The sequence below is a fragment of the Impatiens glandulifera genome, chromosome 3 (genome assembly GCF_907164915.1).
Source record: "Impatiens glandulifera chromosome 3, dImpGla2.1, whole genome shotgun sequence".
Taxonomy (NCBI): domain Eukaryota; kingdom Viridiplantae; phylum Streptophyta; class Magnoliopsida; order Ericales; family Balsaminaceae; genus Impatiens; species Impatiens glandulifera.
Window position 1 is genome coordinate 59,640,795 of NC_061864.1, and position 23,297 is coordinate 59,664,091.

The 23,297-nt window shown below is 32.2% G+C and overlaps 1 protein-coding gene across 1 annotated transcript; it reads right to left on the reverse strand.

Moving 5' to 3' along the window:
* Positions 1-7,748: 7,748 nt before the first annotated feature.
* On the reverse strand, positions 7,749-22,857 carry LOC124928840 (DNA-directed RNA polymerase III subunit 1). Its single transcript, XM_047469093.1, has 27 exons — positions 22,615-22,857; positions 22,398-22,527; positions 21,738-21,887; positions 19,710-19,887; positions 17,996-18,180; positions 17,668-17,780; positions 17,413-17,512; positions 16,740-16,955; positions 16,507-16,655; positions 16,277-16,418; positions 16,049-16,189; positions 15,337-15,525; positions 13,444-13,645; positions 12,869-12,962; positions 12,293-12,527; positions 12,011-12,202; positions 11,778-11,876; positions 10,737-10,940; positions 10,331-10,651; positions 9,769-9,916; positions 9,508-9,659; positions 9,118-9,273; positions 8,916-9,032; positions 8,780-8,847; positions 8,498-8,702; positions 8,227-8,429; positions 7,749-8,143 (listed from the first exon to the last, which is right to left on the reverse strand). Exons 1-27 carry the CDS (start codon positions 22,698-22,700, stop codon positions 8,089-8,091), a joined length of 4,230 nt encoding a protein of 1,409 aa, XP_047325049.1. The 5' UTR covers positions 22,701-22,857; the 3' UTR covers positions 7,749-8,088.
* Between the last annotated feature and the right edge of the window lie 440 nt (positions 22,858-23,297).

A 23,297-nucleotide genomic window follows, 5' to 3' on the forward strand; every position in this document is an offset into this window, starting at 1 on the left:
TTGGTCAATTAATGTATAACGATAGATAAGACTTTTGCTTGGTGTGTATTATGACTATTTGATCATGTTATTGAACTCTTGTTTTCTAGATTTATTAATGATTTTTATTTATTTTTATTTGTAGTGAGACAACCCACGGCCTGACCCACCTAACCCGCAACCCACCTTGGGTTGGGTTGGAGATTTTCACCCTTTTCGCTCATATGGCCCAACCTGCAATGCCACAGCTCATTATTCTTCGAGTCATCAACTATAGCATCAATTGTTTCTCTACAAGTTGAAGTCGTGTATAACGTTCATGTTTTGTGACATTGAGAAATAAGTATTGCTCCTTTAGTTATCTTCCACGCACCATTTCTACAACTGAAATTGTGACCTTCTTCATCAAGTTGTGTAATAGAAATCAGATTTCGCATTAAACCAGGAATGTATCTCACCTTATTAATCTTCCAAACAAAACTATTTTCCATCTTCAATTTGATATCCCCCATGCCAACAATATTTAGTGACTCACCATCTGCGGGATAAAATTTTCCCACAGTTTCCAGCCACATAATTCTTCATTAATTCTTTATGGGCAGTGGTGTGGAAAGACGCTCCTGAGTCCAAAGCCCATGAATCTATTGGGCTATCAATAGATAGAAGTAATGCATCATTTTTATCATCATCGTTTCTCTTCGGTGCTTTGCAGTTCCTCTTTAAATGACCATGTTTACCACAATTCCAGCACTCAAATGTCCGCCTAGACTTGGACTGACTCCTCCTACTCCTTGACATAGATCTGTTGTTACCTCGGTTGAAATTTCTATCATTACCTCTACCTTATTTTCCACATTCAGAGAAAACCTTTGAACGTTTCACCAGAATCAATTTTCCGAACCTCTTCAGCAAGAATACGATCTTTAACTTCAACAAATTTTAGTTTAGCATTTCCAAAATTATTAATTGTTGCTCTCATAGGTTCTCAGTTATTTGGTAGAGATGCTAACAAAATCAGGGCACTAACTTCGTCCCCAAAATCAATCTCAATAGATATCAATTGATTCACAATTGTATCGAAATTATTTAAAAGAGTAGTGACAGAAGTACCATAAACCATCTTAAGTAAAAGAGTCTTTTCATTAAGCGAACATTATTGTTAGAAGATGGTTTCTCATACATATCAGAAAGAGCATTCTTCAAACTTATGGTGGTCTTCTTCTTTTCTACATTGTGAACAACCGTATTGGCTAGCGTCAATCGGACAACTCTCAAAACCTGTCTATCAAGGAGTTTCCATTCAGCTTCATTCATCTTCTCTGGTTTCTCACTCAAAGGAACATGAAGCTTCTTTCCATAGAGATAATCCTCAATCTGCATCCTCCATAAGGCATAATCTGTCTCATCGAATCTTCCAATCTCATGTCATATAATACTCTCGCTTTCCATTGTTTCCAATGATCAGATTTAGCCTAACTGCTCTGATACTAGTTGTTAAAATATGTATCTCCCAAATCCAACCTGTTTGAAACGATCTGTAAAAAAACTCAAGAAAAAAGAACACAAGAAGACACGGATTTATAGTGGTTCATTCAAATTGAGCTACGTCCACTTCATCCGTCACCAGATTTCACTATGAAGAAGAAGAAGGAATATAGAGTTTTTGCCTCACACTTTATCTTTCTAGAATTATGTCTAGTTTTTGCAAAACCCTTAATAATCACATATTTATAGTGTAAACATTCAAGTAATAAAACCTAAATAACTCTTGGTCAAGCCCAAGCCCAAAAACCAAATACAAACCCAATAAATTCTAATTAACAATTATAGAGTTTATTATAAGTGTAATCTCCATAACTCAACAACGACATGGCATGTCGAAGGAGTAGCGCTACTGGTTTGGTTGACAACAGCTAGGGCGGTCGGGATGGAGGCTACATGACCGGTCAGGGGAGGGGCGTTATGGCCGGTTGGGAGATGAGTCAGGAGACGGATGCAACCGGTTGATAGACTAGCCATATGACTGGTCAATGCAACAGTTGGATTGAAGGCAGCGTCATCTACATCAGCAGCGTTGTGATCGGTTGGACAGCTAGAAGAAGTGGCAACCCTTTCAGCCAATTTCTCCCGATTCCTTTGTTTTTCCTTGTGCTTTTAGGTCGGTTAAGGAGGTTGGTCTAGCGTAGACTCATCATGGCTCAGCCTGCGCAGTAGAAAGACAAATGTCTTAGCAACCAGTAACAATTTAGACGGCGCTAGACAATATCGTGTCGTCCGTGCAGATCGGGTCGTGCTTCCTGTGCCGATTGCGCTTCCTTTGATCAATGCTAATTCGACACCGATTTTATGACTTCCGACTCAAGACAATATTGTCTTGCCTATGCCGATCGTGTCGTGGATGTGCCTATATCTTACTGAAAGTTTCGGTATAGAAAAATTGATACATTTACATTACATTGATTTCGATATACCTTAATTTTGGTACGGTATCGATATTATACATTTCATACCTAAAAGCATAATAACTTAAACACAAAAAATACGATCTAATATATTTACTATATAAACGTTACACAAAATTAAAAATTAAAGATATTTATCATAAAATAAAATATTCTTTTAAAAATCCAACAGTTTTAAAAAACTAGCCAAGGTTAAAAATTAAATTTTGTTACAAAAATTGAAATGATCAAGAATAAACATAAATATAGTTTTTAAGATAGACTAATGTGGATACGAGAGAAGGAGATTTAGAACAATTTTTAATCGCATTTATATCTACAGTTTGTTTTATAAATTGATAATACAATTCATAATAATAATAATAATAATAATAATAATAATAATAATAATAATAATAATAATAGTAATAATAATAATAATAATAATAAATATTAGTTAATTTAGATTTAATTAATAAAAATCTCTCACTCCTTTTAATTTGTTCATTTTCATTGAACAATTCAATTCAAGTTCATCGGGATCTTTTTCTAAATTGAATTCATTTCCTTTTAGCCAAATTATTTGTGCACCCCAATGCCTCCATCATTTTAAGATTTAAATTGTTCCTAAATAATTAATTATTCTTTTATCCGTGCTCAAAACAGACTCAATAACAATCGTTGAGGAAGAAATTGCAAAAATATTCTTGACAATAATTGAAAGAATTTTTGGTACTTAGTTTCACTCATTTTCACTGCTTCAAGAGATTGAAAGTTTGGTTAGAGATACATATATTGAATAATATTATAGTGTATTATATTTTGATTTGATTTTTATAATTAAATTAATATTAAATTTATTTATTTCCTTATAGATATTATATATATATATTAATTTATAACTACTATTTCGGTATTTCGGTATATCTAGATATACCCAAATTTTAGAAATTGCATACCTTTACTGTACAAATAATTTATGTATCGGTACTATACCTTACCTTTATTCGGTATACCTTAAAAATCGATATTTACGATATATATCTATAATATCGGTAATTTTTTTTCCATATATATATATATATATATATATATATATATATATATATAATTTAGAATCTAGATTCAGTTGTAAATTTAATGAAAAATTAATAATTCTTATTTCATTTTAATGTTAGTAAAATTTATGTATTTTATTTATGTATTGTTTTTATCAATTTACTTAAATCACCTCATATATATCATATTGCATACACATTTACAAAATATAAATTTTATATTTATTTGTTTTTTTTATATTATTTAAAAATATTATTCATTTATTTTATTATTTGAACTTCAAAAGTTTTATGACTATATTTTACATTTACTTGTTTATGTTATATCATTTAAAAATATTTTTCGATTATTTTATTTGAATTTGTGAATTATAATATATGATAGTAATTATTTTATATGCCACTAGCAAGTTAAAAATAAATCTAATTAATTTAAGATTTATGGTCCCAACTAGTGCATTTGAGTAAAATATAAATAAATCGTTTTCAAATGAAACCAAATATTTCCATCAATCAAAATTAAAGAAAATACATGATGACCTAGGCATTTATGCTTGGACTTGTATCTTTGTTTAGGTTTTAAGGTGTTGTTTGAAAAAATGGGGAATATTTTTAAGTCATTCTCAACACAAAAACATAAGTGAATAAACCTTTCTATGGTTAAGGGAGAAAAGAAGATTCCTTGGTAAGGGGTAGCCTAGACCAAGGTCGGCCCTAAATTCTCGATCGGGAATAATACATTTGATTCACTTTTTATGACACTCGTGTTATCATTATGCATGTTATTATAATGAATAACTCGAACTAAAATAATCTTGTCTTAATAACAACTTAGTTTAATTGTGTGAGGTTGAGACAGCGATGACTATGCTAGTTAATTTGGGAGAATAAACACTGGTCACAAAATAAACTAATCCTATGCAACCCTTATTTCAAGACTCTACCACAATCACAACCTTATTAATCACCATATTAAATAAACAAGGAAATTGATTCCCTTAAATGTTTACTTCAAGAACAGTGTTGAACAACCATTCCCGACTTGGATCATAACAAAGTGAATCAAAGTTTTCACTATATATATACTAAGTTTGTTTGACATTCTTCAGTTAACCTTTTACCATAAGTTGATGACATTGACTGATAAATTTCATAAGGATCAAAGATGTGAATGGTTAACTTTGTCAAAATATGGAAGAAAATTTGGATCATCTTCATTAGATCTTTGGAGTATGGTTCATGCATGTATGATTGATTAAAAGAGGGCCAATGGAGTGACATGATATCAAGGAGTGGATTGTTTCTGTAACAAACTAAAAAAAAAAAAAAAACAGTTTTTCCTTCAATTTATCTATATGAATGTTTTTTTCAAACATTAATTTATAAAATATCAAGTAATTATCCGTGCATGTACTAGGGATGAGCAAACAGGTAAACCTAACCCGTATTACCCAACCCATATTCAACCCAAATTAAATTTACCCAACCCATAATTCAACCCATATTATTTACTAATATGGGTTGGGTATGGGTTGGGTAACCCAAATTATTTTTTTTTATTTTTTTATTTAACATGTATTTGACTCATTTAACACATTATTATTCGTTTAACACGTTTTTCACATTTTTTCACGTTTTTTCACGTTTTTAACATTTTTAATACGTTTTTCACATGTTTTTGACACGTTTAACACGTTTTTCATGTTTTTGGCATGTTTAACACGTTTTTAACATGTTTAACACGTTTTTGACACGTTTGACACGTTTTTGACACGTTTTTTCACGTTTTGACACGTTTTTTCACGTTTTTGACACGTTTAACACATTTTGACACATTTTGACACATTTTGACACATTTTGACACATTTTTGGCACGTTTAACACGTTTTAACACGTTTAACATGTTTTTCACATTTTTGACACGTTTCACACGTTTTTGGCACGTTTTCGACACGTTTAATACGTTTTTCACATTACTGACACGTTTCACATGTTTTTCACATTTTTGGCAATTTAACACGTTTTGACACGTTTAACACGTTTTAAGATGTTTAACACGTTTTTTATACGTTTTTCACGTTTTCGACATGTTTAATACGTTTTTCACATTATTGACACGTTTCACACGTTTTTCACATTTTTGGCACATTTAACACGTTTTGACACGTTTAACACGTTTTGACACGTTTAACACGTTTTCCACGTTTTGAGACGTTTAACACGTTTTTTATACGTTTTTCACGTTTTCGACACGTTTAATACGTTTTTCACACCTTCGACACGTTGGACACTATTTTCATGTTTTGACATGTTTGACACGTTTTTAACACGTTTGACACATTTTTCACGATTACGACACATTTAACACATTTGGACCCATTTTTCACGTTTTTGGCACGTTTAACACGTTTTGACATGTTTAAAATGTTTTTCACATTTTTCACATTATTAACACGTTTAATACGTTTGTAACATGTTTAACATGTTTTCACACGTTTTTCACGTTTTTGGCACGTTTAACACGTTTTGACACATATTGCACGTTTTTGGCACGTTTAACACGTTTTTGATACGTTTAACACGTTTTTGACACGTTTAACATGTTTTCCACATTTTTGACACGTTTAATACTTTTTCACATGTTTAATGTCAAACGTGTCATAAATATATTAAACGTGTCAAAAATGCCAAAAACGTGTTAAAACTTATCAAAATGTGTTAACGTGCAAAAAAATATGTTAAACATGTCAAAAATATGTTAAATGTGTAAAACGTGTTAAAATGTCAAAAACGTGTTAAAATGTCAAAAACGTGTTAAACGTGCCAAAAACGTGAAAAACGTGTTAAACATCTTACAAACGTATTAAACATGTTACAAACATGTTAAACGTGTTAAGAATGTGAAAAACGTGAAAAACATGTTAAACATGTCAAAAACGTATTAAACGTACCAAAATGTGAAAAACGTGTTAATGTGTGAAAAACGTGTCAAATATGTCAATAACGTGTTAAATATGCCAAAAACGTGAAAAACATATTAAACGTGTTAAACATATCAAAAATATGTTAAAATGTTAAAAACGTGTTAAACGTGCCAAAAATGTGAAAATCGTATTAAACTTATCAAAAACATGTTAACGTGTTAGTTATGTTAAAAACGTGTTAAACGTGCTAAAAATGTAAAAAAAACGTGTTTAGTTTGTCAAAAATGCGTTAAACGTATTAAACATGTCAAAAACGTGTTAAACGTGACAAAAATGTGTTATTAGTATGAAAACGTGTTAAACATGTCAAAACTTGTTAAACGTGCCAAAAACGTTAAAACGTGTTAAACGTGTGAAAAACATGTTTTAAGTGTAAAAACGTGATAAAAATATTAAAAATGTGTAAAAAACGTGTTAAACATATCAAAAACGTGTTAAAATGTCAAAAACGTGTTAAACGTGTCAAAAACGTGTTAAACGTGCCAAAAACGTGAAAATCGTGTTAAACTTATCAAAAAACGTGTTAAATATGTTTAAAACGTGTTAAACATGCCAAAAACGTGTTAACGTGTTAGATATGTTAAAAACGTGTTAAACGTGCCAAAAACGTAAAAAATGTGTTAAACTTGTCAAAAACGCGTTAAACGTATTAAACATGTCAAAAACGTGTTCAACGTGACAAAAACGTCAAAAACGTGAAAACGTGTCAAAAACGTGAAAACGTGTCAAAAACGTGAAAACGTGTCAAAATGTGAAAACGTGTGAAAAACGTGTTAAACGTATGAAAAACGTGTTAAACGTGTGAAAAACATGTTATAAGTGAAACATGTTAAAAATATTAAAAACGTGTTAGATGTGTGGAAAACGTGTTAAACGTATGAAAAATATGTTAAACATGTCAAAAACGTGTTCGACTTAAAGTTGGAAGATTATTAGTTTATATTGGATTAATAATATAGAATTAAACTAAATTTATATAATTTGGGTAATTTGGGTAACCCTAACCCAACCCAAATTAAACTCAACTCAACCCATACTTAACCCAACCCATATTAACCAACCCAAAGTAATAATTTGGGTTTGGGTTAGGTAAACCCATATTATGCTCACAAGGAATCAATTCCACCCAATAGTGAATTATCCTATGAGGACATTCTTCTAGTAAATACCCCATTTGTGTTGCAAAATTCAAAGTGTTACAAATGTTCAAATTGTCTATTCATATCTCACAATTTTTTTTATTTGTTATTATTAGATTTCAATAGTTTGTAAATCTTCCTTAAAAGACAGTTTTGTGGCCATCGCCGATTTCAATTTTTTAGTGTTTGATAAAACTCGGTGATAGGGTACTAAACCAACTTTTCCCAACCGAATCATAGGATCTTAGGCACTAATTTAGCGAAATGGAACATAAATCTTTGTCATATTTCGAATAATAAGTAACAAATCAAAATCAACTTAAAAACTAAACTAAATCCGCCTTGAAGAGTTGGGGTGGTGCAAAAATATTATCATTTCCTAGCCTCTTTGAGAACAAAGGAAGATTTAATCTACCATTGTTCTTTTTCATCTCCTGTCTGTCTGTCCACTATACTAAAAATTGCAAATATTCACAGGTTTCCTTTCTCAAGATAGTAAAAGTGGATCTAATCCATATTTTAGAACAGGAAGTGATTCAACCCTGCAGAAGAAAATGATTTTTGACAATTTTTAGCTTTGAATCAATCAATCAATCAACAAAAACTTTATATTTTCTAAACTTACTTTTGCCTGACTTTAATCATTCCGGTTCCAAACGGAATTGGAATACCCATAATGATGCATTCACTTACGCCTTCAATCAAGTCCTCCCTTCCGTTCACTGAACCATTGTAAAGGTGCTCAGTCGTCTTCTCAAACGAAGCCAAACTCAGCACACTATCTTTCATTTTTTGAACTCCATATCTTGTAATCCCCAGAACTTCACCCTGCGCACATAAACAAACTTTTTTAGCAGCATATCACAAAAACTGGGAAAATTAATTTTTCATGTCACCTTGTATGTCATCAGATCTGCCAAGAGCATCATGTGCCTTTGATCTATGGTCATTTTATGTTTTTCCATGATAAACTTTATTTCTTCGATAATGCTACTCCTTGCTGCTTCAATTCCTATGACCTCCCGCAGTTCCATAATATGGTTACTGGTAGTTTTGAGGCCGTCAATTCCTTCCATTCCCATAACTGCTCTAAGACCAAAACTGAAATCCAACAAAAACCATAAACATTTTAAGAAGTGAAATTTGAAAGTAAATGAAAGAAGATAAAATAAACTAACCCGGAAACAACTAACTGATATTCACCCTCCGATTTGGTAATAACTGCACGATCCACTGTACTTATGCCCTGCCAATCAAATCAAAGATGAGAACAATTCTTTATAGTTAAAACAAAGTTACATAAAAACAAGTAACCTTCACAACAATCTTGACGATCTTGTTTAATAATGAATCAAGTTGAAAATGAAGGATAGTTCTGCCAGTTTGGGGAGGAATAATTTCCAGCTTCCTTCCATCCAAAATCTTTATATGCTGCACAAAAGAATATTCCGATTAGGTTTGTCATAGAATGAAGCCCCAAAACAAGAGCACTTTTAACTGAGGAAAGTTAGCTGACCTCTCCCTTGAGTTGAATCCTTGGTGTTCGTAAAATTGCCTCTTTCACGATATGTGTATTTATGCCTAGGTATAAATCTTCAATCTTTTCCATGTTAAGTGTGACAAAAATAGATCCTGATCTTTGAGATTTTTTCGATTTTGCACATTTAGCAATCTGAATAAAAAGGAGAAAGTAAAGTCAAAATGTATTGCCAAGTTCAAGGTCCTAGATATCTTTTAGGCACAAGTAATATTAATAATTATTGCATGAATGCCCTTGTTTACATGAAGCACTGAAACATAATTTTCTCATTTTGCACAACTAGATATTAATCATCTGGGCATATGATAACGGATAACCATTTGCAAATAAATAAATATATATATATATCCATGACCAGAAGCATACCTGGCCTAAAACTGTTTTCCCGACACAACCACTCACTAGTTTTGCAGCTGCCAGACAATTCTTGCTGTTAAGTACTGCTGTAATGATTGGAGTACTGATTTTTTTTGCTGCACTTATAATTTCCTTTATACGAGGAACTCCAAGGGTAACATCTGAAGAAAGAGTTAAAGGAAACCTACCAATTGACCTCAAATAAAACATGAAAAGAAATTTCAAGATTGTGAAAAATAAAAGGGGCTAGCTAGGAAACAGTGAGGATACTCATGCTTGCAACTCCAGCAAAGTGAAAAGTTTTTAAGGTCATTTGAGTTCCAGGCTCTCCAATACTTTGAGCTCCAATCGCACCAATAGCAGTTCCACACTCAATGTTTTTCACACTATAACGGGAAAGACAAGTTCTCAAGAACACCTATATAACACAAACAAGGGTTACGTCTCAGATAGATGGTTACATCTCTTAATTGCAAAAAAAAAAATTATTAATAAAAGAGTAGATTTAGTCAGCATAAATGTCTGAAATACACATCATTGCATTACATACGCTATCAATTCAATTTTTATCCAATAATCCATCTCACTTTTCATCTATTTAAGCTCAGATGTGCAAATACCCTATATTCAATAATCAACTATAACAATCAGATAGATGCTGAAAGCAACAAGAGATCAATGGTTGCTTCTTTTAGTAACCATTTATTTGTCTCCAAGACACAATAAAGCCATGAAAAGAAAACTCATAAAGTTACATTCATTTGAAACAAAGAAACCAATCAATAAAACTTGGGGAAAAAATTATGGTAATTAAGGGAGTAATTTATACTACCTGCAGTTGTTTGGCTGAAATGCCAGATATATTATTTGCAAGAGATTGAATGATTTTGTAGTTATTTTCTGAAACTTGGGAACCATGTGGACTTTTAGCAGCATTGTCAAGGATTTCACCATTCTGTCCCTCAATTTCCATATCATCCTTCAAGTTAAATGTGTTTCTGGATTTTTCAAATCCTTTTCCGAGTTTTTCAATAAAATCAGACAGAGACTTCTTAAAGGCATCAGAGCAATGCTCACTTGAAATCATCGCTTCACTAGTAGTTTTCATCTCTAAAGGAGTCAAGCTTGGATCTTCTTTAGCAGGACATGTAGCCTGAAGTGCAAAACAAAATATGCGTAAATTCAATGCGTATTAAACTGAAGACTGATTAAACAAAATGAAGAAAGGGTTATTAAACCTTGGCTTTCAAAAGTAGTCTGTCAAAATTCAACGGAAATCCATTTTGTCCTTCCATTTGTGATGGATCCATGCCATCATCACCATAAAGAAATTGTATTATAGTTCCACTGGCATTTCGCACAGTGTTATCATACTGAACCGATAGATCCTCCAGAGCCTTGATCAATTTGCGAGACATGTATCCTGTATCGGCTGTTTTCACCTGCCACATGAATACTCAATTTAAAATCATTGACAAAGGGTGAAGAATCAATGGAGAGGTCATAATTTGGAGGGAAAAAAAATAAATTTTGATTTTCTTCATTCATCTTGAAAAGGAACATATTTCAGCTCTATGGGCTAGGATTCTTATTTTTATGGAGTTTCTAAGAAACGATTATGTTTTTTTCCAAAGCAACATGTATTGTGAAATGAAGTTCAAATTATTTACTGCATTTAAAATTTCTAATGCTGGAATAAAACTTTTAATATCTTCATCTTCTTAATTAATAAGATACTGGCTTAAAAGTTTCTATTTTTCTCAGGATATGATTGCATCTAATTTTTATTGTGGCGGAATCAAAGTGTACTTCCTATCTAAATCTAGCAAATAAAAAGAATTTGATGCTAAATGCGAAAGATACATTTGGCCGATCTTATACAATCTAAAATATAATAGCATCCTTCTCTTCCTCCATAATTAGAAAAGAGTTAACTAAGTAACCTAAAATAATATATGATTAAAAACTTTGTGTTATATACAATGACAATCAGATATTGCTTATTGATGTGTTTAATAATAGAAATTAAACTTGGGTTAGAACTGTGAGATTTCAAGAATCATGGAGCAAAACCAATGCATGAAATATAGTAGATGTTCGCTAAGGAGATGAATCAGCGAACTTTGGAAACTTTAAATAATCTCAGCACCTATTTGTTGTTTATGTAATTTTCAGTATTAGAGACTTCAATTTTCAGAGCTTTGCCTTCATTATCAAGCTAATGTAAATTTCAATCTCTGTTACTCTTTAAAGTGAAAGAGATTGTAATAAGTCATTACCGCTGTGTCCACAAGGCCCTCTCTCCCTCCCATCGTATGAAAGAAAAATTCAGTGGCCGATAGACCAGAATAAAATGAATTAGCAACAAAACCTTTAGCCTGCATGACAAAGAAAACAATAAAAAAAAGTTTAATATTAAAACAAAATGTAACAAACAACAAAAGGAACATACTAAAACTAAATATGTAGATATATGTGTTATCATCTTTGCAGTATATACTAAAACTCATACAGAAGGTGTCTTAGAATTTATGGGAAAATGAGGAAGGCTTCGACTTATGAATCCATCTGGAGCACGACGACCTCCAACTGATTGCTGACCCACAAAAAGAACCATCTGAGTAATATTCATTGGAGATCCTTTGGACCCGCACTGTGACATAATTAAAGGACTGTTCCTCCAATGCAATTGTTCCATGCAAACCTATTAACACAAAGGATTTACCATAGGGTTGACAAAACATAGAATATTTAGTAACAATACAAAGCAAAAAATATAAAACATGATGCTTACCTCTCCACCCGAGTCTCGAAGCGTATTTAAAACACCTGTTATCTCAGCCTCTAGCGTTTGAGCAGCATTACATCCAAACTGGAGTTTAAGCATGTCTTTATTATAAGACTGTATAAGCTCATCACATTTTCCATATCCTTCGTCAATTTTATCCTTTTTACTTCTAATCAGGTCGTCTCCTGGTTTTACATCATCAATGCCAATTGAGAATCCATGATTTCCAATCCACCTTGCACTGCAACAACCCCAAAGATAAGACTCAGGAAATTTGATTTTTCAAAGATGACAATATGGTTCAGATCTTGGTAGAATCAAGATTTTAAAATAAGAGAACTGAATTCATTGTTTAATCCCTACGAATGAGCTGGATGGTAAAAGCAACTCTACAATAACTATTGAGATGGAAAACAGATCTCTGGCATCTTCATGACAATTCGTAGTAAGGAAGGAAGCTCAAACTGATATACTACTCCAGGTAATAACAACATATATTCATTGAAGGGATAAAATTGAGCAATTGATAAACACTGCCACCTATAATAAAACTAAGAACATAGACAAGCCAATGAGAAGTACCTAAGTTTCGATACACGATTCATACATTCTGCAGCTGCATGTGAACTGTAATCCCTCAGAAGAACGGAGTAAAGGCCATCCTTAGTTCCATTACCTGGAAATATCCCAGAAAATATAATATGACAAATTAACAAAAGAATATAATTGTGTTAAAAGAATCATAGGCTTTGTGCTCCATGCGTTTGCTTCTATTCGAAAAAAGGGATTTTGTACAGGTTGAGGTTGAGAATTTTTTAATCGAATTGGTATTTAGCCTTCCTTTTCTCCTTCTGTTCTTTTGTTTTTGTTTCTCTTCTCTCCTTCTATCAGTAATTCATTAAATGCATCTTGCGTTATCTTTTTATTGAAAAGTTGACTTTTTCAAAAAAAACAAAAGAATATAATTTGAAAATTTATTATTGCGCCAGGAAAAAACCCTAGATTAATTGAATGTATAATGTATAATGGCAGTAACATGATTTTATATGCAAAATGTGACCATCTAATTTAAGGATGATCATGCCCTGACAGACATGACATTATGCATTTTTGAGAGACGGGAGAGAAATAAAATGAAGCAAATAAAAGGATCTCACCTAAAGTAGCTTTTCCTAGTTGGCCACTTAAAAGCTCACTGTTACGAAAATAAACAAAACCATCATTAGGACACATTGTCTGCCGGTTTGTTTTTTTCACATAGTTCTTCTCTGGAACAGTGAGATTGAGATACACCATCGTTTCAGCATTTGAACGTACAAGAACACTGAATAATTGTTTCCCTGTCCATAGCTCTACCGGCTGCAAAGAGTAAGATTGAAATCAAATATAACCAGCATATAAACAAAAGATGAGCATAAATAATGAAAACGATGCCAAATATCAATTCTCCTATTCATTTCTCCCTATGTGACCATCACACGTTTCATGTGATGGAATCAATTAAATACTTATTTTCAATACAAGGGTGCACTTGACATATTCATTAAAGCAATCCTAAATACGAAGTGTTTAATATATCATGTACCCTATTGACATTATAATACAAACGAACTTCACCATATGTATAATATTGATAACATTAAAATGGAAAGTAGTTTATTTATGGGGCTTGATTATAATGAGAGCTATGATCCAATACATAGACTACATAAAGATAAGTACAAGGAAACCTAAACCAACTAAAAAAGTCCTCGTTCTCTAATCAAATCTGTATATAGGAGTATTTCCCCTCAAATCCAAGTTGGTGAACATATCAAACAACTTGGATTTGCAACAATATACACAATCATCACAAACAGCTATTGAATGATGCATACAAGTAACGGTAAGAGTTCATTACAAGTCCAATACAAAAAATGAGAAGAAAGAAGAAACTATTGGAAACACACATTAACAACTACCTACAAGCCATTGGCAATCATGGGCCATGAGCCCGTAAAAATAAAGGAGTCCATCTATAAAAATAATAACACGGGAAAACCCTCAATGGAGAGCATAAATTGAAAGCCTCAACCACAGAAATCAAACTAAGCTGACAAACTGTTGCATGGTAGTATATAGTAGTGTAGACTAGCATAGTACTGAGTAAACACATTTTAACATTTTTATATCTGAATAAACCAAATGAAAATATCTAGATTCAAAGTACTTCATACATAAGCTGATTGAAAAAATGTGAAATTAATGTCAGGAAAGTACTTAACTAATGTTTTACCCTTAAAAGGAGGTAAATTAATTATTTTTCTAAGGGTTAAAGTTGTCTTTTGTAAGCTCGTACGATGTCACCGAGTTAAGTCATTCATAGCTTACGAATTATGCTAGATATTCTAACTTTATTTGAGCCGAATCAAAGTAATTAATTAGTTTTAAATTACAGTTATCAAATGACTTAATTCAAATAAGCACTTAATTTTAGATTAAGTGATAAGTTGTGTTATCAAACACTATCACTATAGTATGGCACAGATACATACAGAAATATATTATTGATGGGAGACTTGATTATAATGGAAATGACAATACCTAAGAATATATAAGTTGCGTATAGATTAAGTCAAATACATGTAATCTAATAAAATCCTTTATTGTAGAATTTGCATTTTATCTAATAGTCCAACAAACTGTCGAGGAAAAGTATGTTGGAATTGGAAGCAAAAGGACAATCTGGTGGTGGACAATCGGGAAAGAAAGAACAGTAGAACCTTCCAAGAGAGGAGTTATGGCACCGAAAGAATTAAAGGGTTTATGCTCCATGCAATTGCCTCTATTCAGAAGAGGAGTTTTTGTACACGATGGGAATTTTTTTTGACCTTATCGGCATCTAGCTCCTAGTTTTGTCTTTCCCTTTGTTTGTTTTCTGATTTCTTTTTTCCCTACCCCATTTGTAACCATTAAACGCTTCTTGCGCTCCCTATGAAAGTTGAACTTTTTCAAAAAAAAAAAATGGAAGCAAAAGGAAAAGTAAAATAAGCAAGTTATCACCTCTTTACCTTAATTAATGCAGGTGAGGGTAAATCATTATGCAGCGTACCATCAACCATATAGGAACACATAAAGGAAAAGGTAGCCCGGTCATAAAATGTATCCTTCCTGGTTACAAGGAATGAAGTAGTCAGGAAATCCTGAGTTGATGCAACCAAAATCTCCCCATTTTTTGGTGTACATAAGTTATTTTGAACCTGAGAAACAAGATAACAATATAATGCAATTGATTCATGTGAGTAATTAAGAATCAGATATATGAGAATTTATGAGTATTGAAAACTGAATAAAGAAAGGTTATAACAAGTAAAATTATACAGAAAGAATGAAGATATGGGTTAGTCCACTACTCACAACTGCCCACAAACACAAACTCTGCCACAACTACAATATAAAGATTCTGTAAACTTATGATGTCATAACTTGTACTTATTTGTTTCGGTTTAATTCCTAAATGTTTGCAGTGTCCGCAACAACGGGGAATAATGATAATGCGTCTCACTTTTTCAAAAATATATTAACAATAACTCTACAATTAATGATTAAGAACTGCCGAACAAGTATGATTATCTCTATGATATATGGAAGCTGCAATAGAAAATACATCTCTATGAAATAAAATACTAACAGAGCAGTTAGATCGAAGGATTTTCTGAAGGAAACAAAATGTGCACAATCATGGAAAAATTTAAAACACTTAAACAACAAGAATAAACTCACTCCCATTAATAAAAGGGCCTCAGTTCGAGCCTCTTCTGTCTGTGGAACATGCATGTTCATTTCATCTCCATCGAAATCCGCATTATAAGGATTGCAAACAGATTCATTAAATCTCAATGTGCGCCATGGCATTATTCTTGCCTGCACAACATCAAATATCAGTCAAAAATAAGAATATAGATCAACAAGAATGCACTTATTATGCCACATAGATTTAAGATCTCCAACCCTATGGGACATGATTGACATTCTATGTAAGCTTGGTTGCCTGTTGAAAAGAACAACATCCCCATCTTCCAAATGGCGGTGAACTACGTTGCCAATCTCGAGGTTATCTGCATGACGCTTCCTAAAATTACAAGCCAAACTCCTACAGAAAAGCAAGGGTTTGATTTCATTGAGGCCAACTTTAAGAATTCAGTCTACAAGAATTTGTAAGAAACAAATAGAGAGCTCACGTCTTATCAGTATCCGAACGTGAAATCAATCTAGCACCAGGATATTTGTCTGGCCCATTAAGAACACATTGCCTCAACTTCTCTATATTATGACGGGAAACGCGATCTGGAAAGGTTAATATCTTAGCCATTAAAATAGGAATGGCAACCTGCACAGCATTAACCAACTAAGTAAACAACCAAAAGCAGATAAAAAATAAAACTAAAACTCTTTGAACTTGTTAAATTTTCACCTCAGTAATTTTCAGATTAGGATCAGGGGATATAACAGTTCTACCAGTATACTCAACACGTTTTCCTGATAAGTTCCCACGAAATCGGCCTTGCTTTCCGTTAAGCCGCTGTGTAAAACCATTCAGTGGCCTTCCAGTTTGCATGGGCATAGTAGTAATTCGTGCCTCACTGTTTATGTACAGTGCCACCTCGATTTGTAGATTATTCCAGGCATCCTAAAGGAAATATCATGTAAGGCATCCTAAAGGAATTAGCATTAGATACTATTGAAATAAAACAACAGTAAGCGGGGAAATGGTGGGCTGATACAATTGTTTAAAAATAATAACTAGACAAATACTAATTCAACATTCCATCACTAGAGGAATCTTTATTTAGTTATAATGTTATTTAGAACAATGATACACATATGAAGCCAAATCAACACCTACCCAATTGGTTCAACCCTTAGCCCAATAAAAATTTGAGAAAACAAAGAGTATTGCAGTATAGTATATAGTTTGGGTACTGGAAGCAAAAGTACAAGGGAATAAATGCTCATCTGGAAATTGGAAAGAAGTATGTCTAGAAATAATCAAGTATACAAATAAATGCATGTTTATGATCTTCTGCGTGACTGCATATAGGAAAATGAGAAAAGGAATAACCAAGGAACAAAAAACCTGATCATACCAGAAGATTATATGTAGACTTTCCTTCTTCTAACTCCCGTTGAAGACTAGCATTCGCTTGAATAATCCGTTTTAACCTCTCCGAAATATCATTTTCATTGCTGCAAAACAAAGAAAGGAAAAATAGCAAAGTTTAGCATTTTACCAACTTGGTGAAATGCAATAGAAGTCTGGAGTTGTGAGAATTAAGAGAAACAGATAGAACAAATATACAAGAAAACATTAAAAATAATAATATTAACTAACGGGAGTTAACCTTTGTGCAGAGCCATCCTGAAAAACTGAAGGACGAATAGCTACAGGTGGCACTGCAATACTATTAAAGATGAGCTTCTCTGGCCTGTCACTAAGATAAAGCAATTCACAGTCCTGCAGAACAATACAAAAACAATAAAGAAATATTAACTCAAGAAAATAATTTTACACTCCGAAATCATGTCCATAAAAATAATGCTGCAGAAAATAAAATCTAATATTACTATTTCCTTTTGAAAAACACGCTCCTCTATACTTGTTATTTAAACATTTTCCAAATGCTAAAAGAATGGAAATTTGAACTCCATGAACAAGTTTAAAAGCCATACCTCATCTGACATCTTCTTAAAGAGAGAAAGAACTTTATCAGGATATAGTGATGAATGAACAAAAACGTTTGATTTGGAGTCTTTTGTGTGAGAAAGAGCTGATTTGCAATCATCCAAGTTATTACCACCAACATTGGTACGGTCATAAATGACACCAACCGATCCTACAGCCCTTTTCACCATCCCTACAACACAGCAAAATTAATTACCAAACATCTAATCTAGTGAAACTACCAAAGTAATAGTTCGTAAAGAAGAGACCATTGCTTAAATCTTCAATTTGTTGATCAAGACTTGTGTACATAATGGTAACAAGTGGAATTATGATGTAACAATTAGTTAAGGTATGCAACTTGAATTTCACGTCCAAAGTATGCATTGTAGTAAGAGGTTTAACAACTTTTGGGGTGTGCTTCTAAGTTGATACAGAAATCTACCAAAACAACTAATTATCAAATGAAGCTTAATTGAGCAAAGAAGAATTATCTATTTCTTAACCTAGTCTCAAAAACTTTTTTCTGGAGTATTTTTTTAGGATATATGTATATATATACACACACATAAACTCTCTCATAATGGCTAAATATATACATGAACTTCTAAACAGACAAATATACAAACTTACTCATGTATATATAATGGAGTAACTGAAAGAAAAAAAAAATAACAGAAAGATAACACATGGGTAATAATGCACTTGTGAAAGGAGTTAGCGAGTATATTTTACCTTTTAGATTTCATATTCATGTATATATAAATGCCCCTTTTGAAAAGAGAGAAGTTAAGGGGAGGGCTTTGTCATGAGTAATACTAATACGGCAGTTATGAAGGAGTTAGTATATAAGCCTAGTCATTATAGTTAGTAGGTATGAATGGATTAATAGTATAGATCTCTCCCATCATTCTAGGTCTCACCTTCTCTCAATAATCAGTATAGCAATAATATAGCTCTTCCAGTTTGTTTGTTGTTTGGAAGAATATTAATGTTATCATATAATTTAACTGTCAGGGAACTAATTCAAATATATTGCTAAGGGTCCCACTACTTCAATTGAAAACAAAGAAATAACTACATAATCATAATAAGTATGTGTTTTTTTTTTCTCACCTCTTCTAGTGTTGGTGGAATAATGGGACAAATTAAGACATAGATTGCTCATAGGATCCTAGGTGGAAATAAGAGCTAGTAATAAAAATTAGAGATAATACCTAATAAATTAGATCTAAAACTCAATAGAAATTTCAATTATATAGAACCGCCACAAAATCTGGTAAACTCACCATCCCCTAAATAGCATCCAAATACTTGGGGATGTTAGAAGCACAAGGCCAGTGGTCACAAGGTCGTGGGTTCGAGCTTTCATGGCCATTTCAGAGGAAAAGTAAAAATAAACATTTGAGGATGTTACATAAAATTAGACAGATGAGAGTACAAATTAAATCATCTAAATGTAATTTTGACAAGTAAATGGATACATACATGACTTGTCAGAGTTTAAAGATTTCTTCCTCACTTTTCCAAAACAAAAATCAAGATTTGTCGAACTCTTACAATAATGCTTATATTAGGTGTTCATCAAGTTATAAGAAAATTATAAATATTGTGTGATTAAGCTACTAATGAAGCATTGCGTTAAGCACATTATACTAGCAACATGAAGAGATTCTCGTTTCAATTAATAAAAAAGTAAAGAGAAAGAGAGAGATGCAAAACCATTTATATATCCACATCTTGAACACGTCACTGCCTTCTTGCTACTTGTCATGGAATTGCACTTTTTCACTATCCCTTTTAAAGTTTCCGTCCTTCTCAAAGGTTCCATCTTAGGGCTCCTCATCTTCTTCAAAAAAGCCAAGCGATCTTTCTCGTGAAGCAGAACCCGGGAGCAAGACTGTTTAGATAGAAGAGTAAAGCAGAGAGTTAGAATCAAATTGTGTCAAACATGTCTTGGCCACCAAATGGAGGCATAGAAAATAGTTATGCTCAAATTGTGTCTAAGTAAAGATGGAAGGTAAATGATGGGCCAATAGACATTTGGGTTTTTTTTGTAGGGTTATTTGTAAAAAAATGGTTTGATGAAAAAGTGGGTTGTTTGGAATTATTTAGATTGAATTACTAAAATGTCTTTTGTATTTAAATTTTATAAAAGTAAAGTAAGGGTATATAATTGATGAATTAAGTGATTTGATGGTTGAAATGATAATGATATGATATAGTTTTTTTTTAAACCCATAAAAACAAAAAAACAAAAATCTAAGATCGAATGAGCTCTAGATAGAGAGTGTGTGTCATTTCTAGTCTAGTTTGAGATGACTTGAAAAAATACTAGAAGTAATTTTATACATGGTTAAAACTAAAAAATGAAGTGGAATAAAAGAACTAGAAGGCATGTGAATATTGGATATAGCACCAGAAAATGTTAATCCAGCTATGGTGGAACATAAATGGAAGAAGATGTAGAAATGAGGTGGTGTCTAGAATCCAAGAGGTTGTAGAGAAGGAATTGCATTCACTATAGTCCAAGACTCCAAGGAGCATTTGTGACTGCCTCATGAAATGTTTCGATTTTGTCCTTCATGGCATGAATATATTGAAAATTATGGTTCTTGCTTCTTTTTTTTTATACTAGTTTTTATGTTAAAATATGGCTGTGGTTGTTTTAGGTAAGGAATAAGATCCACTTATGAAAATACTTACAAGTATAATTTCGTCCCTTGTAACTTAGAAACTTTACTTTTTCAAAAAAAAAAACTTAACAGCTTTCCCATAGCACATGCCAAATTTCTACATAAAAGAACCTATTTATAAAGTTCAACGGCAATAACAAACAGCTCTACTTGCTTATAGCTTAAGGTTATCGCCAATCATAACTAGAACCTATCATGAAACAATTGTTTGGGCTTGCTTACCTTCTTTACTTTCTCATGCAATCTAAACTAAAATTCAATTGCAAATTGGAAACTTCTAGAGAAGATAATTCTGTCAAATCCAAAAAATTAAATACATAGCAATATGCAGACATGGTTTCTCTTGTATGAGATAGAATGATATATGACAAAAATAAGTTTCAGTACATAATCAATCAAGGTTAAGCTTGTGGGGTATTCATTGTATTATGTCTGGTGACAAGGAGATCCACAAAACAGTATTATTGCTATAAAAGACTTTAATAAGAATACGCTAGCACAGAATGATGGTCAAAATCCATAACAATACTTCATGTGGCAAAAATATTTGTCATAATTTGTAACAAGTATTATTGATATACTAATTGTGCACTCATCCTTTTCTTTTTATTTTGAAAAAAAAAAGATGAGACTTAGAGAAGACCTAGAGAAGAAGAGGAGAGGGGCTTTCACTATTTCATTCACACACTACCAACTCTTACTGTTAAACTTATATACTAAAGAGTAAAGAACTAACTGCTTTTATCCCCAACTTGCTAGCCTATGGCCTTACGGTGTACCGCCCTATTATTACCCATGACATAATGCCTTCACTAAAAGACAAAGGTAAAAAATGAAATCCATTTGTATGGATTGTTTGTTACTATCGAAGTTTCTCACAGTTACCCTGAAATGACGTTATACTGCATCAAATAATCTTATATAGCTTGAGCAACACACAAATGGGAGAACACAACTTGTAAAGTAGGAGAACCTTCCTATTGTAATAATATTTTAGTTTAAAGTACTTATAATGCAACAATAAACAAGACAAATAAGGGTTGAGGAAAAGTACCTTGCAAATACACTTCAATATTAGAATTACAGTTGGCAAATATCCAATGTTATAAACAGGGAGAGTAAGGGACAAGTATCCATAATGTCCAGGACAATCTGTGTATGACCCATTGCAAGTAAGACAAGTAGTCTTTTTGTTCGGAGGGCCCTGTGAGACAAAAAAAACGATCATTATATTGGTCCGCATATACAAGAAAAACTACTAGATATATAACTTCTACAGAAATGTTCAATTTTGTATTCAAAGAGTAACCGCAAAAGTGACTTCAAATAATACAAAAACCAATGCATATAACACATGACCTGAATTGGTTAACTGCTAGATATATCTAATGACCAAGCACTTGAATTATCATTTTTTTTATAACAGATTAAGTCAATATATTATTGTAATTAAGCATCCCCGGATTCAAAAGAGTCCACTGTTTTCGACAACAAGGAACTTGTTATAGGCTAAAAATGATCAAATGAATTTGTCTATTAAACAAGCAAACAATCTGTTTATTTGATATGGATTTCACATTTCTGCATAATCCAATTTCTGCATATTCTTATTCACATTATAGTTAAAAAAGATAGAATGTGAACCTTTTTAAATTCGATAGAATAGAAGACGAAAAAGGGACATATAGCAAATAAACAGACAAGAACATCATACCATGTGATTGTCAACCAAGCCATTGCTTTTGGGTTTCTTGTTTACATCATAGTAAGCACCAAGATGTACTTGAACATCTGCTAGATTCATTATATCATCTTCCGAAAACATTGAAAATGTGATGCTCTGGCTACATATGCAATAAAAGGTAACAACTTTAAAATAATATGAATGATCAAAACACAATATCAATTCAAGAAAGTAAAGTAATACGCACATTCTTTGAGGGCCTATATCCTCTATATAAGGTTCTTTAGTGAACTGAAGGGGGTTTTGCTGCTGCTGCTGCTGGTCTCTATTCATCTTAATTTCAACAGAGTAGTACTGGGTCTTGGTTCTATGGTATCTTTCTTCAGAAAATCGGAGGCTTTTTTGAAAATCTTCTGAAGAAAATCACTATGGGATGAACTCTAGCCGAAAACTGCGACTCTTCTTCACGGATGCTGCCCTCTGCCGCAGCTTCAAAAGAGCAAGAAAATAATATAGGTCGGTTACTTTAATTTTCTTTTCTTTTTCTACATTCTCTCTCTAAAAAAAATATTTTTACTCTATTTATTAAGTCCGAAAAATTAATAATTTTCTACTTTTTTCCATTTTTGTGAATCTATCTACTCAATAAGATATTTTTCTAATTAAATTATTTTTATTTATTTATATATATATATTATTTATACACAGGAGAATTAAATAAATGAATAAGATTAAATTTAGTTAAGCCAGTCTAATAAAAATAAAATTTTATTTATAATATATATTATATATATACCTAGTCTTTTATAATATATTATATATTAATATATATACCTAGTCTTTAGGCTATAAATATTTTCAAAAGAAAGAGAAAACCAAGACTTATTATTAATAAAGAATAAAAAGAGTTAGGGTGTGTGTGACGAGGGA

Excerpts from the sequence above, each read along its gene's own strand:
- LOC124928840 (XM_047469093.1), bottom strand. The coding sequence starts at position 22,700 with ATGAATAGAGACCAGCAGCAGCAGCAGCAAAACCCCCTTCAGTTCACT. Across the intron at positions 21,888-22,397 it reads GCTTGGTTGACAATCACATG|GGCCCTCCGAACAAAAAGAC; the intron begins GTATGATGTTCT and ends TTTGTCTCACAG. Across the intron at positions 8,430-8,497 it reads CAGATCTGATGACATACAAG|GGTGAAGTTCTGGGGATTAC; the intron begins GTGACATGAAAA and ends TTATGTGCGCAG.